This window comes from Anomaloglossus baeobatrachus, chromosome 10, assembly GCF_048569485.1.
Source record: "Anomaloglossus baeobatrachus isolate aAnoBae1 chromosome 10, aAnoBae1.hap1, whole genome shotgun sequence".
Taxonomy (NCBI): Eukaryota; Metazoa; Chordata; class Amphibia; order Anura; family Aromobatidae; genus Anomaloglossus; species Anomaloglossus baeobatrachus.
The window spans coordinates 63,968,893-63,983,180 of record NC_134362.1 but is presented as its reverse complement, the minus strand read 5'-3'; the positions used below and the strand labels follow the sequence as shown (position 1 = coordinate 63,983,180).

General features: G+C 43.8%; 1 protein-coding gene across 1 annotated transcript in view; it reads right to left on the bottom strand.

The window, feature by feature from the left end:
• Nucleotides 1–744: 744 nt before the first annotated feature.
• The window catches only part of MUC2 (mucin 2, oligomeric mucus/gel-forming), a 133,547-nt gene continuing 120,003 nt past the window's right edge, over nucleotides 745–14,288 (bottom strand). The window contains exons 48-56 of the mRNA XM_075326946.1: nucleotides 9,033–9,210; nucleotides 8,827–8,931; nucleotides 6,963–7,003; nucleotides 5,734–5,853; nucleotides 5,360–5,458; nucleotides 2,679–2,807; nucleotides 2,538–2,577; nucleotides 2,274–2,397; nucleotides 745–1,103 (exon numbers count right to left, since the gene is read on the bottom strand). Coding sequence (XP_075183061.1) covers nucleotides 872–1,103; nucleotides 2,274–2,397; nucleotides 2,538–2,577; nucleotides 2,679–2,807; nucleotides 5,360–5,458; nucleotides 5,734–5,853; nucleotides 6,963–7,003; nucleotides 8,827–8,931; nucleotides 9,033–9,210 — 1,068 coding nt within the window. The 3' untranslated portion in view covers nucleotides 745–871. The remainder of the gene's footprint in view (nucleotides 1,104–2,273; nucleotides 2,398–2,537; nucleotides 2,578–2,678; nucleotides 2,808–5,359; nucleotides 5,459–5,733; nucleotides 5,854–6,962; nucleotides 7,004–8,826; nucleotides 8,932–9,032; nucleotides 9,211–14,288) is intronic.

The window sequence follows — 14,288 nt, the reverse complement described above, 5'->3', positions numbered from 1 at the left end:
CCTGAAGACCCACCTCTTCCGACAAGCCTACAACCTGCCATAACCCTCAGTCTGATACAGCGCCGCACTATCAGCTCTACCCTCACCTACTGTATCCTCACCTATCAATTGTAGACTGTGAGCCCTCGCGGGTAGAGACCTCTCTCCTCCTGTACCTGTGTCTTGTATTGTTTATGATTATTGTACTTGTCCCTATTATGTACACCCCTTTCACATTGATGGCGCTATAATAATAAATAATAATAACAATGCTGCCACCATACTGAAAGTGTGGCTGTCAATCAATGTGCTGGAGCGAGCTTACAGTCACTACTCACAGTGACAGTGATGACTGAAAACCAGCAGATCCAGGGAGAAAATAAGTTCATTTTTCTCCTGTTAGCTGCACTTTCAGGAAGGCTGCCGGGCATCAATTTAATGCTATTTATCTACAGATTAACCCTATATCTGCAGGTAATTAGCAGTTTACAAAATGACAGGTTGCCTTTAAAAACCTTCTACAGCAGCAAAATGGCAAAAAAAAATTAGTAAAGTTTTTTTTATTCAGAAAGTAGCTTAAAAGCAAATTAACAATTAAAAAAATGTAGTTAGAAGGTGCTCGTAATCTTTGAACCTTCAGATTTGTAAAGAATTAACTATACAGTATAACTAATTGCTGAAAATCACCCTTACTTGTACAATTACTATATTATATTAATGCTCATTCACATTAAGTTGGGAAAGAATAAAATAATATAATGACAATATGATATAAGTGCTTTTATTTCACGGCAGGAAAAAAAACATAAAGTAAACAATAATGACATTAATTATGGGACAATATATTTAGCTTTTATTAGTATTTGGCGTTATGAATTGTGTAAGCCTCCGCCTAGTGGAGACCTTTCACTCTAAGGCCTCGCCGGGCACGGACAGGGGTCTGATTGTCATTTGTTTTCTCATGTCCACAGTCTGTATTTATGCAGTCACATTTCTCCACATCAATGTATTCGTGATCCACGTCACTGCCGTCAGCACACCGGAGCTTGACTCTCTTCCGGCTGGTCTGCACCTCCTGACAGCAGGTACATCTGTGTGATATGGCTCTGGCCTCCGCGGAGTACCTACAGTATGTAATAGATATCCATGGATTAGACTCTTAGACATAATACATAGAGATTAGAGATGATCAAATTGATTTCATACAAATTATTTGAGTCTCTCTTTATTAAATTTGTAAGTCCTGGTGAATTCGAATAATTTGCGACTCTATTTGAGCCAATCGCCAAAAAAATGTCATCCATCATGTTATACATTTCAGAAGTTTGCATCAACCACAGAAGGCTGACATTACCTCAGGTGTTATATGCAAGCTTCCCCATTTCAGCTACCACAACATATGGTAAAGCATATTCAATCAGAAGGGATTATCATAGCCTCTATAAAAGCCTAGTCAGGGAATGCAGCAGCTGCTTTAGTGTAAAATAGTGAGAGAATGTCAGAGCTCACAGATTAGCAATAGACAAAGGGAGAAAAACCCTAAAAAATTGGACGAATACTCTAGAAAGTAATGTGTACTATAACTACAACAGTGAAGCAGATGGGAGTTTTAGTCTGTAAATACATAGGTTTAATTGATCGTGGTGGTGTGAGATGGGGGAGGTGACAGCAGCAGTTCCAGACTGATCAGTAATATACTGTGGCTGGCATCTGTCCTGCTACATTTTAATTACAATTAAACTGTCTTTTTTTTATTCTTAATGCACTAGAAAGCAGTAGCAAGCCCTAGAAAGAAAAAAATTGAAATCAGTATCAAAGATGATGTGTTTGTTTGTCACAAGTGACTATACTGAATTTTTCATTTCTTGTGCAATACTTTTTGTGGAGGGGAATAATTATTTTTTAATAAAATACAAATGAAAATTCCCCCAAATACAGATATTTAACTGCAACTGACTAAAGTGTGCATCTTAAAAATAATTTTATTTGCACACTTGTTTTAGAAGGCAGATTGCATGCACCAGAAGCAGAAAATGCAAAATGCAATAACTGTCAAGGGTAGGTAAAATGTCACTACAGAACGCTGCACGAACATATTGATGCTTTTTTTTTGCTTTTTGCTGCAGTTTCCCAAAATCAACTCACCTTGTTGAACAAGGCACAAAAAATATCTAAAAATATATGGTGCAAATCATGGAAATCGGTTTTCTTTTCCTGCAAAATTCTCCAGAATCTGGTGGATTTCATTTGATAAATACCCCCCAAATATGAATAATTATTGCAACGCAACTTACATGGAATAGGTTCCACATGTCCCATCACAGCGAGTCGTCTGAACCTTATTTTCTGATCGGCAGTTATTGTAGAGCACATAGTCATAGTTTACTTGCAGTTGGCAGGAGGATGTCTTCTCAATACCTGTACAATAAATTACATCCCATTATTCTTACAAAAACAATACAAGTTCCTTATTTATTTAATTATTAAAGTACAGAGAGATAAATTATTAAAGAAAATATGAAAACCGGAATAATAGTATTTATATTTTGTATACTTACATACTTTACAGCACCCATTGGGTAACAATTGAATGGTTCCCTGCAAAAAAAACGCAAAAATATTTAGTTTGTTCAAAAAGACGTTTTAAGAAAATAAAATGCCCCAAAAAAGTAAAAATAATTTCCATCGATAATACTCACAGGTTCACACAACTCTTCGTTAAAGAGAGGACATGAGATTTGTGAGATGGATGTGATGAACTGTTTCTTGATCCGAGTGCAGCTGTACAGGGTGCAGTTGTCATTTTCGGCATTTCGAATTTCATCAGGCTGTAGACAGCAGAAAAGAAGTATTAGGATATGCTTTTTTTTCTTTTTTTATTCTAAGGTTTTTATTGATTTTTCCCTAATGATATACAGTATGTATTTCCATTAGTTAAAGTAATCAATTGGTAGATTTTCAGACTTATCTTCATATTAAGGCTGTGTGCACACGTTGCATTTTTATCAAGTTTTTCTAATGTGTTTTGAGTTCAGATTTGTCACAAAACTTGAAGTGAATCCTGATGCCAGCAAAGCCAACGAGAATCGTGAAGTCTCACGCATGCGTTGAGTATTTGATGCAGATTTAAATTCACAGCGTATCAATTCTTTCCGCGTTTTTGCAGCAGATTTCACCTATTCTAATGAAAGGGAGATACTGCACCAAAAAGGGTGGCAAAAGCGCTGCAAAAATGTGTGTTTCTGCTGCTGCATTTTTTCCTGCCAAGAGATGCAGAAATAGTTAAGAAATATCAGCACCAAATGCTTAAAGGGAACCTGTCAGGTCCAATATGCGCCCAGACCCACGAGCAGTTCTGGGTGCATATTGCTAATTCCTGCCTAACCATCCCTGTATCTAGTAGCAAAGATAAAGAGATCTTTAGAAAAAGTATTTCTAAAGATCGTTTATGATATGCTAATGAGCTCAGGGACTTGTCGCAATGGCATTATTTCCCCTGACTAATCTGCCCTCTTAGCATGTTAGCACGATCACAGTCCTAATATGCTATTCAATACTCAGCGTCATTGGCAGTGATGCGTGACGGTGTACTTGTGTCTGTTGTCACTGCCGATGACGCCAGGTTGAGGCTGTGTGCGCATGGTTAGAAGTCCCGGCATTTCCGGTCATGCGCATTAGACCTGTCTAAAGCCGGAACGCGTACACCTGGCTTCATAGTGCACATGACCGGAAGTGACGGGGACTTCTGATCATGCGCACTGAGCCTCAACTTATTGCAGTATTAAGTATAATCTGTATTGTGGCTTTATTTACTCATAGTTGGGCACTATAATTCTGTAATATTGCTGGGCACTATAATTCTGAGATATTATGTTAGAATAGTTTTTATTTCCCTTGTTCCAAAATATGGAATTGATAATTGCAGAAACAGGGTCCAATTCCTCAAGAGAGGAGTATTGTTCAACAGTTTTGATCCAGGGTGCACCAGAATAAGGTGCACCAAGTCATTAGGAGTTAATACAATTTATTAAATAGACCCATCATTCAGCTGTTGTGCACCTGCTAATTTCCTCTACTTTTACTCAACTTTTGTGGCGTGAACTATGATAAATTATGAGGACATATGATGACTTTTTCAACCTCACTTATTTTGCTAAAATGCCACCCACTTTTCAAACTGTAGGCGGAGCTCGTGTAAAAATGGAAAAAGCCAGAAAGGTTTTTCTCAACAATGAGTTATGCAAAAATTTGGCAATATTTCGAACAATTTTACACCAGATTTCAGGCAAAAATGTTCGATGAATCGGCTCCACAGTATTTTTCTCAGTGGTGTTCATAGATCTTCATCTTGATTAGGAGGCTCTAACGGGCCAATGTCGGGTCTCTTGACATGTTCTTACGCTATGTGTTTGGTAGGTGCAGGACTGTTTTGTCACAGATGTGGGAGTACTTATATATCATTTATATAGGCTTAGGTAAATTTAGGAACACTTACGTAGACCAAATCCACCTAGGGACACCATACAGTTTTTATATTAATACTACCAATTATTTTTTAGATTGCTTTATATTCTTCGATCATTATTTCTTTATATACTTTATCTTTGACATCTTGCTATGACAATTTAGCTTCTCCAAAGTGGCCCATTAATATGTAATGTATGTAGAAAAATCATAGGCTCACAAAATCAGATGTGATGACGAGAACCAGGCTGTAATAAGACACCAAGTCATTAAATGTTGCCAAGCACAGTAGTGGAGTGGATCTGCCGGGTTTGTACACTAGGTGTCGTTAGACACACCTAGTAAGGGGCAGTCAAACAAGCCAGGGGTCAAAAGCCAGGAGATAACATAAATGACCAAAAGAGCTAGCAGATCCGGAGTCAGGGGATGAGCCATGGTTGGTAAACAGAGAGGTCACATTAGTACAAAGGAGCGAGCAGGACTAGAGTCAGGGGACGAGCCAGGGTTGGTAAACAGAGAGGTCACGTAAGTACAAGTGAGTGAGCAGACCCAGAGTCAGGGAACAAGCCGAGGTCTGGTAGTCAGGGAATAAAGTCAGTAGGTAAGGAGACAGGAAGGGGAGGAGTGGAACTAGGTAGCGGGTCAAGATCAGGTCAGATACGGAAACCAGAGACGTGCACTGCAAAACAGGAACTATCACTGGTGCATTCCGGGTGAAACAGTTCCCAAATAAAGCCGAACAATCACCCAGAACAAGGCTCCAGAGACAAGACCCCTCCCACACCACACAGGACTCGAGTGGGAACCGGGCAAAAATATGAGGCCCAGCATAGGCTCTGCAGGAGAGCAGAGCAATGCTGCAGAATCATGACATCAGATTCCCAATGATATGGAATAGTATATGGTATGAACAAACCTTCATGAGCTGGTAGATACCATTCTGATTTAGAATACAGTGGGTCTGTTCACACACTCCACAACAGTCTTCTGCGGTCTTCTTCACCAACTGGTAGCCCTGTGATTACAAGAAATTAGAAGCAGTAAATATTATAAGAAGCAATTATATTGAGAGCTACACTGTACATGCAAAATTATTGACATACGCCTTTAAATTATTAAATTTCGTTTTTTTTATTCAGTCCCACTGGTGTATCAAAACCAGATTCCCTGTCCCCAGCCGTGTTGTCTGCTCTTACAAACATTTATGCCAGAATGTCTCATTCTAAAGAGCTCACTGAATGTGGACGCCATTGTACATGACATTACATACTGTATACAGATAGTACTTACCATAGGGCACTGTATATTGCATGGTACATGGGAGCATTTTATCTCTAGTCCTGTCAGACTGCTTTCACTTTCTGTACACACACAGTTCTGGCATTTGTCAGAGAACACTGGAGCTCCAGGCTGCAGAAACACAATGTCGTCATGTTCAGATCAAAATTGGGAAACAATGTACAATACTCTATAACCACAACATTAGCTTTTGGAATTGGGAAGGGCCTACATTTTATATCTTGCATTTGTATGTTAATTTTATACTATTTGGCCATGGTTTGATTTGAAAGCAGTGATCTAAAAGAGTTTTAATTCAGCCAAATCAGATCTCATGCTTTGCACTGATGAGTGGCAAACACCCAAAACACGTGTCTGCAAATAGTATCTGGTTTGGCTTTTAAACTACGGTAAGTTATGTGGTAAAGGGTGCTTTAAGGGTGCTTTGCACGCTGCGACATAGCTAGCGATATCGTGCGCGATAGCACCCACCCCCGTCGTTCCTGCGACATTTGGTGATCGCTGCCGTAGCGAACATTATCGCTACAGCAGCGTCACATGCACATACCTTTTCAGCGATGTCACTGTGACCGCCGAACAATCCCTCCTTCAAGGGGGAGGTGCGTTCGGCGTCATAGCGACCTCACTGCAGCGTCACTAAGCGGCCGCCCAATAGCAGAGGAGGGGCAGAGATGAGCGGCCGGAACATCCCGTCCACCTCCTTCCTTCCTCATTGCCGGTGGACGCAGGATAGGAGATGTTCATCGTTTCTGCAGCGTCATACATAGCGATGTTTGATGCCGCAGGAACGACGAACAACCAGCGGCATGCACCACCAACGATATTATGAAAAAGAGCGACGTGTCAACGATCAACGATTTTTGTCGTTTTTGCGATCGTTGATCGTTGCTCCTTGGTGTCACACGCTGCGATGTCACTAACAGCGCCCGATGTGCATCACTAACGACATGACCCTGACGATTTATCGTTAGCGATGTCGCAGTGTGTAAAGCACCCTTAACTGCTCTATTCCCTTCAGCATTACCATAGGAAGAGGAACGATTACATGGTGCCCAATGATATCAATTACCTTTCCGTGTAATGTACAAAAGAGCCCTTAATTTGTAATCCTCCTGTCTAATTAATAGCATTCCCAAATAGAAACGTTGGAGGAGGAAGAGTGTGATATCCTCATATCACATTAGAATTTGTTTAACCAAACTTTAAACAAAAAAACTTACCAAATATTCTGCACTTCCATGAACACAGACATTCTTACGGACTACAAAACAGAAAAAAAATACATTATTTTAAACTGGTTTACAACCATTTAGATTTGTTGACCCTGTTGGAAAATGTATGAGTCACTGATATCGGAGATCCATTTGCATAACAGTTAAAACCTAAACCCACACTCGTTTTATTTACCGTATGTTTTTTTTTACTGTTTATCAATTATATTTACAGGATATGAAATGCTCAAGAAAATGGGAAGTCCATTAACAGATCCTGAAGTTAACCAAATATACCAAAATTGCCACAAAGAACAAATGTCAATGTCCCTAATGTTGGAGATGTAACTGAAATCTGTGTGATATTTCACACATACTGTATGGTTATTACTGTAATGTGAATCAATTAACTCTTCTAGGGCAAAATCAAACAATTGAGTATTAACAACTTAGAAATTCCTGAAAATTCACATAATAATGACTTAAAGAGGTTGTCCACTATGTTTACAATGGTGGCCTATCCTTAGGATATGTCATCAATCTGACACCTGGCAACCCCGCTGATCAGATGCTCTCGGAAATGCTCAGTTCTAAAGCTGACCTGTCGTCTGATAGTGGTCACGACTGGGTACTATTAATTTGAATGGGAGGCAGATGTGCAGTACCGGCCGCAGCAAGTCGCTATCAGTTGTAGGCAAAGCTCTGGAACTCTGAGCATTTCTGGCCATCTGCTGCTACCAAGAACAACAGATTGGTGGGACTACAGGGTGGCAGAACCCGGACAATCAGACATTGATGGCCTATCCTAACGATTGGCCATCCTTGTTAAAGCAGTGGCCAACCTCTTTAAAGATCTAACAGATGTGGAGTCTTGCTCCTAGTCTCACATATGGAGAAGAGGGGTTGCCAGACCTTTCACATTTCTATTGGGAGAACCACCATCCGCCGCAGCAGAGGAGAATGAATGGGTAGGTGGCTCTATGTACTTTTCTCTCAACTTTATTTTATGGAAGCAGCGGAACGCATCTAACCACAAAATTAATGATTCTCAATGTAGATTCCAGATACAAAATCTTAACTCATAATTTGGTTATATTCCATGTATACAATACTGCAAAGGCATGATTCCCTAAATATGCCTAAAAGACACCGTTCATGAGGGAATGTTATCCAAGGCATCAGCTTGTGAGAAGACAATCAAGTTAGTGCTTTTGTTGATTAATTGGTAAATTTTGTTCATTAAATGAAATACAGAGGCATGACTTCAATAGGTGCAAGGGTTGTAATCTCACCCCGGCCTTGGATTATCATTCTGTTTTGTGACTCTGAATAATGTGGATGTATATTTTTTTTTATATATATATATATATATATATATATATATATATATATATATATATATATATATGCAATTAAAAGTAAAATAAAGTAAAAAAAATGTCCGTCTGAAGTCAATGCAATTAGCACTTTTGAAAGAATTAGAGGAATCAACATGTTAGGTTACAGATTGAACTCGATTAACTTATATCTACCTTCAAACCTAAAACCGATAAAACTATTTGAAAGACCATATTATTTGGAAATTTGGAATTAATGGTTGGACTTTCAATCAGACCTTGTTAAAGCTGTAGACAAAGTTTTGCCTTCTCCTACGAATTCTGTCCTCGTATCCACATCATGTAGACAATGTTGTACATTGCCATACCACTTAAGGTTACTCATATTTCCCTTTATACTAATGAAAGGATTTATTGTATATACCTCAGATCACAAAATTATTTGGTCAAGGTCAATTTAGCCTGATCTGCAAATTTAATTATTTATTTACTTTTCAAATAATAAATGTATGGAAATATAAAATAAGGTGACGTACCACATGTATACACAGGACAGCAGTGTCCGTCTGGAATGCCACCAACAATTTCGTAGCCGAGGTCACAGTTGGGTGATTTGGTTGAGCATAATTTAGTATCACACTCTAAATGGAAAGAATCATATGACAATTAGTCCTATGGATTCCCGTATATTTTTATAGTTCTTTCTTTGTAGAGACACTATGAAGGTATAGCATGGACTTACTGCACACATTCTCATTGCAGCAGCTATCGGTGGCTTTGATCTGGATCACAGGATGGAAACCTTCCAGCTCACATGTCAAGTCTTTGATTGGCTTACATTCATGTTGTTGACAAGTGATTCCACTACCACCTTCTCGGCAAACACAGTCCTGACAGTTAAACTCGAACTCTTCCCCAATCTGTAAGGAATAGGATAAAATATTAATCCACAATTGAATTTCATATCCAAATTCTCCAAAACTAGAAGAACTACCATAGCACAAAGTAGACTGCCAGAGTCAGCAAAGCTGAAGACTAGTCACGTGGTCCAAAAGAGGACCAGAGCAGCTCTGCATGTCGGAAAAGACTGTGATTGGTAAGTAATTTAATGCATTTGCGTACACCACATGGCATACATATTTAGAAACGATTAGTAAAAAAAATTAGCTGGGGGTGAAACATTAAAAATAATTTAGAAGTTTTTGTTTATATCTTGTGTATACCTATTTAAGTTGATGTGCAACATCTGGATTGTTTGCCATCTTGATTCCTTCTTCACCTCTGATATGGTTCCCATAATACAGACTACATTACCCAGAGACTCCTTGTAATGCTGCTTTTGGTCATAATTAATGGCATAGAGCTGAATCTTAAGCGGGCTTTACACGCTGCGATATCGTTACCGATATTGCTAGCGTACATACCCGTCCCCGTCGGTTGTGCGTCACGGGCAAATCGCGTGGGGCACAACATCGCTTACACCCGTCACATGGACTTATCTTCCCTGCGACGTCGCTGTGGCCGGCGATCCACCTCCTTTATAAGGGGGCGGTTCATGCGGCGTCACAGCGACGTCACACGGCAGCCATCTAATAGCAGAGGAGGGGCGCAGATGAGCGGCCGGAACATGCCGCCCACCTGCTTCCTTCCTCATTGCCGGTGGACGCAGGTAAGGAGATGTTCGTCGTTCCTGCGGTGTCACACACAGAGATGTGTGATGTCGCAGAAACGAGGAACCACCAGAGGCATGCCCCACCAACGATATTATGAAAAGGAGCGACATGCAAACGATCAACGATTTTTGACTTGTTTGCTATCGTTGATCGTCGCTCCTTGGTGTCACACACTGCGATGTCGCTAACGATGCCGGATGTGCGTCACTAATGACGTGACCCCGATGATATATCGTTAGCGATGTCGCAGCGTGTAAAGCACCCTTTAGTGTACCTTATGTGTTGTGCAGCAGAGCCTGGGGATATCCTATGTGATGTAAACATCTTTATTTGTGCTGTGTATACAGTGATAGAGAAGGTAGACATGGTAATGTATTATTTGTAAGATAAACCCGGCTCAACTATGGTAACAAAGGTGCTCTGGAGAAAAGAAGGGAATTTTGTTTACTTACCGTAAATTCCTTTTCTTCTAGCTCCAATTGGGAGACCCAGACAATTGGGGTGTATAGCTTATGCCTCCGGAGGCCACACAAAGCATTACACTTAAAAGTGTAAACCCCTCCCCTCTACCTATACACCCTCCCGTGCATCACGGGCTCCTCAGTTTTGGTGCAAAAGCAGGAAGGAGGAAACTTATAAATTGGTCTAAGGTAAATTCAATCCGAAGGATGTTCGGAGAACTTAAACCATGAACCAAAGAACAATTCAACATGAACAACATGTGTACACAAAAGAACAACAGCCCGAAGGGAACAGGGGCGGGTGCTGGGTCTCCCAATTGGAGCTAGAAGAAAAGGAATTTATGGTAAGTAAACAAAATTCCCTTCTTCTTTGTCGCTCCATTGGGAGACCCAGACAATTGGGACGTCCAAAAGCAGTCCCTGGGTGGGTAAAAGAATACCTCTGTAATAGAGCCGTAACACGGCCCCTTCCTACAGGTGGGCAACCGCCGCCTGAAGGACTCGCCTACCTAGGCTGGCATCTGCCGAAGCGTAGGTATGCACCTGATAGTGTTTCGTGAAAGTGTGCAGACTCGACCAGGTAGCCGCCTGACACACCTGCTGAGCCGTAGCCTGGTGCCGCAATGCCCAGGACGCACCCACGGCTCTGGTAGAATGGGCTTTCAGCCCTGAAGGAACCGGAAGCCCAGAAGAACGGTAGGCTTCAAGAATTGGTTCCTTGATCCACCGAGCCAAGGTTGACTTGGAAGCCTGCGACCCTTTACGCTGGCCAGCGACAAGGACAAAGAGCGCATCCGAACGGCGCAGGGGCGCCGTACGAGAAATGTAGAGTCTGAGTGCTCTCACAAGATCTAACAAGTGCAAATCCTTTTCACATTGGTGAACTGGATGAGGACAAAAAGAAGGTAAGGAGATATCCTGATTGAGATGAAAAGGGGATACCACCTTAGGGAGAAATTCCGGAACCGGACGCAGAACCACCTTGTCCTGGTGAAACACCAGGAAGGGGGCTTTGCATGGCAGTGCAGCTAGCTCCGACACTCTGCGAAGTGATGTGACTGCCACGAGGAAGACCACCTTCTGCGAGAGGCGAGAAAGAGAAATATCTCTCATTGGCTCGAAAGGTGGTTTCTGAAGAACCGTTAGCACCCTGTTCAGATCCCAGGGTTCTAGCGGGCGCTTGTAAGGGGGGACTATGTGGCACACCCCCTGCAGGAACGTGTGTACTTGCGGAAGCCTTGCTAGACGCTTTTGAAAAAATACAGAGAGCGCCGAGACTTGTCCCTTAAGAGAGCCGAGAGACAGCCCCTTTTCCATTCCGGATTGAAGGAAGGACAGAAAAGTGGGCAAGGCAAATGGCCAGGGAATAAAACCCTGATCAGAGCACCAGGATAAGAAGATCCTCCACGTCCTGTGGTAGATCTTGGCTGACGTTGGTTTCCTGGCCTGTCTCATAGTGGCAATGACCTCTTGAGATAACCCTGAAGACGCTAGGATCCAGGACTCAATGGCCACACAGTCAGGTTGAGGGCCGCAGAATTCAGATGGAAAAATGGCCCTTGAGACAGCAAGTCTGGTCGGTCTGGTAGTGCCCACGGTTGACCCACCGTGAGATGCCACAGATCCGGGTACCACGACCTCCTCGGCCAGTCTGGGGCGACGAGGATGGCGCGGCGGCAGTCGGACCTGATCTTGCGTAACACTCTGGGCAGCAGTGCCAGAGGAGGAAAGACATAAGGCAGTCGAAACTGCGACCAATCCTGAACTAAGGCGTCTGCCGCCAGAGCTCTGTGATCTTGAGACCGTGCCATGAATGCCGGGACCTTGTTGTTGTGCCGGGACGCCATTAGGTCGACGTCCGGCTTCCCCAAGCGGCAACAGATCTCTTGAAACACGTCCGGGTGAAGAGACCATTCCCCTGCGTCCATGCCCTGGCGACTGAGGAAGTCTGCTTCCCAGTTTTCCACGCCCGGGATGTGAACTGCGGAGATGGTGGAGGCTGTGGCTTCCACCCACAGCAGAATCCGCCGAACTTCCTGGAAGGCTTGCCGACTGCGTGTGCCGCCTTGGTGGTTGATGTATGCCACCGCCGTGGCGTTGTCTGACTGAATTCGGATCTGCCTGCCTTCCAGCCACGGCTGGAACGCCTTTAGGGCTAGATACACTGCCCTTATCTCCAGAACATTGATCTGAAGGGAGGACTCTGGCTGAGTCCAGGTACCCTGAGCCCTGTGGTGGAGGAAGACCGCTCCCCACCCTGACAGACTCGCGTCCGTCGTGACCACAGCCCAGGATGGGGGCAGGAAGGATTTCCCCTTCGACAAGGAAGTGGGAAGAAGCCACCACTGAAGGGAGGCCTTGGCTGCCCGAGAAAGGGAGACGTTCCTGTCGAGGGACGTCGATTTCCTGTGCCATTTGCGGAGAATGTCCCATTGAAGAGGACGCAGATGAAACTGTGCAAATGGAACTGCCTCCATTGCTGCCACCATCTTCCCTAGGAAGTGCATGAGGCGTCTCAAGGGGTGCGACTGGGCTCGGAGGAGAGATTGCACCCCTGTCTGTAGTGATCGCTGTTTGTCCAGCGGAAGTTTCACTATCGCTGGGAGAGTATGAAACTCCATCCTGAGATATGTCAGCGATTGTGTAGGTGTCAGCTTTGACTTTGGGAAATTGATGATCCACCCGAACCTCTGGAGAGTCTCCAGAGCAATGTTCAGGCTGTGTTGGCATGCCACCCGAGAGGGGGCCTTGACAAGAAGGTCGTCCAAGTAAGGGATCACCGAGTGTCCCTGAGAGAGTAGGACTGCTACGACTGTTGCCATGACCTTGGTGAAGACCCGTGGGGCTGTTGCCAGGCCGAAAGGCAGTGCCACGAACTGAAGGTGTTCGTCCCCGATGGCGAAACGCAGGAAGCGCTGATGCTCTGGTGCAATCGGCACGTGGAGATAAGCATCCCTGATGTCGATTGAGGCTAGGAAGTCTCCTTGGGACATCGAGGCGATGACGGAGCGGAGGGATTCCATCCGGAACCGCCTGGTTTTCACGTGTCTGTTGAGCAGTTTGAGGTCCAGAACGGGACGGAAAGATCCGTCCTTTTTTGGTACGACAAACAAGTTGGAGTAAAAACCGTGACCCCATTGTTGAAGGGGAACAGGGATAACCACTCCTTCTGCCTTCAGAGCGTTCACCGCCTGAAGAAGAGCATCGGCTCGCTCGGGGGGCGGAGATGTTCTGAAGAAACGAATCGGAGGACGAGAATTGAACTCTATCCTGTAACCGTGAGACAGAATGTCTCTCACCCATCGGTCTTGGACATGTGGGCACCAGGCGTCGCAAAAGCGGGAGAGCCTGCCACCGACCGAGGATGCGGTTTGGGGAGTCCGCAAGTCATGAGGAGGCCGCTTTGGGAGCGGTTCCTCCGGCAGTCTTTTTAGGACGTGCCTTAGACCGCCATGAATCAGAGTTCCTCTGACCCTTTTGAGGCCTGTTGGACGAGGAGAATTGAGACCTGCCTGAGGGCCGAAAGGACCGAAACCTCGATTGTACCTTCCGTTGTTGAGGTCTGCTAGGTTTGGACTGGGGTAAGGACGAGTCCTTACCCTTGGATTGTTTAATGATTTCATCCAATTGCTCGCCAAACAGGCGGTCGCCAGAAAACGGCAAACCGGTTAAAAACTTTTTGGAAGCAGAGTCTGCCTTCCATTCACATAGCCACATGGCCCTGCGGACTGCCACTGAATTGGCGGATGCTACCGCTGTACGGCTCGCAGAGTCTAGTACAGCATTCATGGCGTAGGACGCAAACGCCGACGCCTGAGAGGTTAATGACACAACCTGCGGAGTAGCGGCCCGTGTGGCCGCATT